General features: G+C 36.2%; 1 protein-coding gene across 1 annotated transcript in view; it reads left to right on the forward strand.

The window, feature by feature from the left end:
- LOC135221303 (uncharacterized) overlaps nucleotides 1–4,032 on the forward strand; it is a 70,685-nt gene extending 66,653 nt beyond the window's left edge. The window contains exon 5 of the mRNA XM_064259110.1: nucleotides 3,919–4,032. Within this exon, the coding sequence (XP_064115180.1) occupies nucleotides 3,919–4,032 (114 nt within the window). The remainder of the gene's footprint in view (nucleotides 1–3,918) is intronic.
- Nucleotides 4,033–4,295: the final 263 nt, after the last annotated feature.

Raw genomic sequence — 4,295 nt, forward strand, 5'->3', positions numbered from 1 at the left:
TTTCTTGTGACAAAAACAACCCTGTAGGTGGATAGCACCATCAATGCACTTCATGTAGTGTACTGTAGCCAACTTAAGGTTTTTTCAGTGTACCTTCGTCCCCTACCTGCAACACTTTTCAAACATTCTTCTATCAATTTCCATTTTAGCGCAGAATGACCTCATAGGTCCCAGTGCTTGGCCTTTGGCCTTAATTCTATATTCAATTCAATTGAGACTAACATGTCATGGTTGGAGCCACATCTACTGGATAATTAAATGTTGTAATCTTGGATGGCACAGGATAGAGGACAGCATATCAGTCTCCTCAAGCAAAATGTGAAGTCTTGGATGTTCTGAAAGACCCTTAATGGAGACAGAACCCCAGCTACTACATGTCATTCTTTCTTGAGGCTTACACGTGAAGGTTGGGGCCATTCTTGCTGGATCATTAAACTTGATAATCTTGGATGGATGGCACAGGATAAGGGATAATCTTGGATGGATGGCACAGGATAAGGGATAACACATCAGTCTCCTCATTCTGAAGCTGTCTTCATAGGTCAGGTATTGATTCAGCTCATGCTAAGAACAGTAGGTTTGAAGACAAGCTCAATGATGGTGGCTTACTTATGGAATCAAGGCAGCACAGAATTGTGATAAGTCACTCAATCTTGGGTGGGCAAGGTAAGTGAGGTCTGCACACCATGGTTTACCTCATTTTACAACATGAGGGAGATACTGGAGAAGTCCACATTAGAGAGGTACTGGAGAAACCTCCACTCTTCCAAGACTGAAGATGATTCTCTTATCTCCTCTTTGGCTATAGCGTACATGTTATACAGCTCTTTGTCCATGATGGTACAGCTACAGTCATTATAAAGCCTTGTAGAACCTCAACAAGCCTCTCTTATGAAGTCTTTCTGTGAGCCACTTGATGCTACTTGCTGAGAATAGTTTTTCAGGTTAGGAAAATTCACTCTTGGAAGGTCACTTGCACTGAAGATTATTCATTAATGGTTATGCCATTTGCTCTGGACTTCATAGCAAAGATCCAGACAACTAACCATAACAATCCTTAGCCCCCCTTTAATGTTCCTTCTTCGTCCTCTATCATCATTAACAAAGAAGACCTCTTTTTCTGTCCAAATCTATTTGGTAACACCTGAGGACCATAGACTTGGAGGGCACAGAAAGAAGCAAGTAGCCATGACAGCTGGTTAAATTAATTTTTAGGGCTTACTTTAATAAGGCAGATAGTTACCAGTAGAAATGGTTTTGTAGCACTCTTGCTTCTGATACTTTTAAACACTAGAATTGTCCTGTGTTTTACATGCAAGTAGCCTACCTGACTATGCAATTTTTGTTTTTATCCCTTTTTATGAAGAGATGCTTCTCATGAAAAGATGAACTTGAGGTTTTTGGACAATTAGCCACTGTGGGACAAGTTTTACCTTTGGGGGAAAATGTTGGAGATTTATTGTCTTCCATTTGCCCAAGTCTAAACGTCACATGTCATACATGGTCTTTGTTTTACACATTATGGTGTCCTTACCATATGGTTTTTCTCATTGCGCTTATTTCCTTTCCATTTTCTGGGTTAGGGTATGGAATATAATTAAGATAGATTAAGGAAAAGGTAATTGATTTAGGCAGTAATATAAGGTAAATTATTTATATTCAGTGCAAACCTGTAGTAATTACAAAACTGCACTTCCAAAGCCATGTTTGCATAAACAGAGGAACCTTTCATGCAAAGCATGGATTATTGTAGAAGCTGTTACCTATATGCCCAGTTGTATGTTAAGAGGTTGTATACAGCAAGGTATTATTGTATTTATTTGCTTTTTATTTTTGCCAAACTCCGAGAAGTATGATATTATATACTTTAGCCAGACCCCTGGTAATATTTTTGTCTTTATTTTGTCATCTAACATCAATATTATTTAAACAGAAGTGTATAGAGGCTATCTTCAAAACCAGTAAAATGGCCATGATCTGTGGGATGTTTATTTGATGGTTCCAAAAGTTGCAAAATACATAATTAGCTCCCTTACCTCCAACCAAGTTATAAAGTGGTAGTCACCATATTTTGATGACTTGGAGACATCTTGGAGGTATTCCTGCAAAAAGTCCTTCTCAGCTTTACATACATAATTGCTGGTGGATGTTTTCCTTTATTGTCAGTCAGTTAGACTATGACTTGTGTTTGCTCTATGTTGTTTTGTTTAGACTAAGGTTATTGGTGGAGCACTGGGGCTGCCCTTTCATTGACAACCAGCTCAACGTTTTCCTTCATATACTTCAAGAATGGGGCTTAGATGGGTGAAGAGGTGTGAAGGCAAGAATGAATTAAGAATAAAGCCAAAGGTTTTTGGCTTGACATCTTAATTTATATCTCGGTTCTTCTGTTGATTTCTCTTATTATTCTAAATTGTCCATAGTCGGGTGAATATAGTTGGATGATGCTTAGGCTAAATGGAATGACATGGATCCAGTATCTTATGTTATCTCAGTCAAAGGATAAGCATTTAGGAAGTTTAAAGTTATCGTTAAAACTGCCCATAAGATTTACACCCCTTACACAGTAGAATTCATAGTTTGTGGAATCTTTTGCATTCGTTGGTCAGTGTCAGTTGACCTTTCTAGTGCTGTTTTGAGAAGTTTTGAACAATCATTCTGTTTGTGGAGTCCTATTTGGACACCAAGAGATATACTTGAAAGGTTAAGGTAATGGCAATTTATAATTGTCTGGTCCTTGACATCTTGGGTGTTCTTTGTAAGCCTTCATGTCAAATGGGCCAGCGGGAAAATTTTGCTTGTAATAATAGTGCTGTTGTCATTATTTAAAAAATGGTTTCATTAACTAATATTTTGAGCCACCACTTGAGCTGTTCTCCGTTGAAGTTTTGGGAGTAATAGTCACAGAGTATTTTTCATGGAAAATGTTGAAAGAATATTTTGTTTACTTTAGCAAATAAGACAAGTACTGTATGTTGATTTACCTCTGCATTTGTACTGACACATTTGAATTGAGTTCTTATCTTTGCTCTAAAGTTTTACTATTAGGTCTTCTAATTAATTGTAGAGGAATAATCAGTGCTGAAAGAAATTTTTAATAATGTGTACACTTATCATGATTGTTTTTTATGTTTTGCTATTACATTTGTTACTCATATAGTATGCATATTTGCAGATGTTCTTGCACTGTAAATGGATCATTGTCTACCATTTTGTCAGGCAAGGTTTAATACATTATTCTTTGGTGTTGTAGTCTCTGTACCTAAGTATTATTGTAATGTTGAATTTATCATAAAGAATTTTTGTATAATTGTGGATGTGGTTGCTCTCTCCATACATTCCTTCTTAATAAAATTCCTTTGGAATGCCAGTGTTTAAAATGATAAGATACTTAAGTGTATAATGTTTAGCAAACTGTGTAATTATGATTTTTAAATATCTCCGTTTCAAGCCTTTTTCCCTCTAATTAATGGTTCCCAGTAAGAGGATAGTGTTATCAGTGGACCTCACATGGTGCACTGTAGACATTACTAAAGGGTGTTTGAAGTGTCTCCTAGACCCTTAGCTGCTCCCACTTTTTAGTCTTTTGCTTTACCTCCATACTGCTTCCTTTTTTTCCATCTTGCTGTCCACCTCTCTAACTATTATTTCTTAGTACAATTGTGGGTTCTTCCTAATTTAACCTTTAGATCCTTGTCCATATTCTCATTTATTTTCTGGATCTGTCTTGCTGTCCAACCACTTGACTCCTTCTGTTGACTATCTTAAGAACTGAATAACTAAACCTGCCCTAGTTCTTGGCGTTGTAGTCATAATTCCATGAACCCAATCCACTTCAACTGATGATTAAACTTTTTCTTATAAGTAGTTGCTTGTAATTATTTACAGAAAATTAGAATATTACTTTTTGGTTTTTAGGACAAAGTGATTCATCTCTTACTGGTTGATAAATTGCTCAACTCTGCTCAGGATCAAGATGACCAAGTTTCTGAACATTTGCTTTTAACTGCTATAACATCTTTTGCTCAGTAAGTTTAATTTAAGGTTTTATTTGTATTAAAAAAAGCGCTTCTGAATTTTTGTTCAGTGTCTTTGCCAATAATAATCACTGTTGGAACCAGAGAATGGTCAGTAGTTGGAAAGTTTTTATACTAGTTTAGGGTACTTCTTAACATATGGCAAGTCAGTATGACTCAATGATTTTATATATGTAACTTAACAAGTAATTACATTGCTATAGTTACTAACTTTCATGGCAGCTTTTGTTTAACATTTGCGGTAGCATTCGATTGTTT

The sequence above is a fragment of the Macrobrachium nipponense genome, chromosome 2 (assembly GCF_015104395.2).
Source record: "Macrobrachium nipponense isolate FS-2020 chromosome 2, ASM1510439v2, whole genome shotgun sequence".
Taxonomy (NCBI): domain Eukaryota; kingdom Metazoa; phylum Arthropoda; class Malacostraca; order Decapoda; family Palaemonidae; genus Macrobrachium; species Macrobrachium nipponense.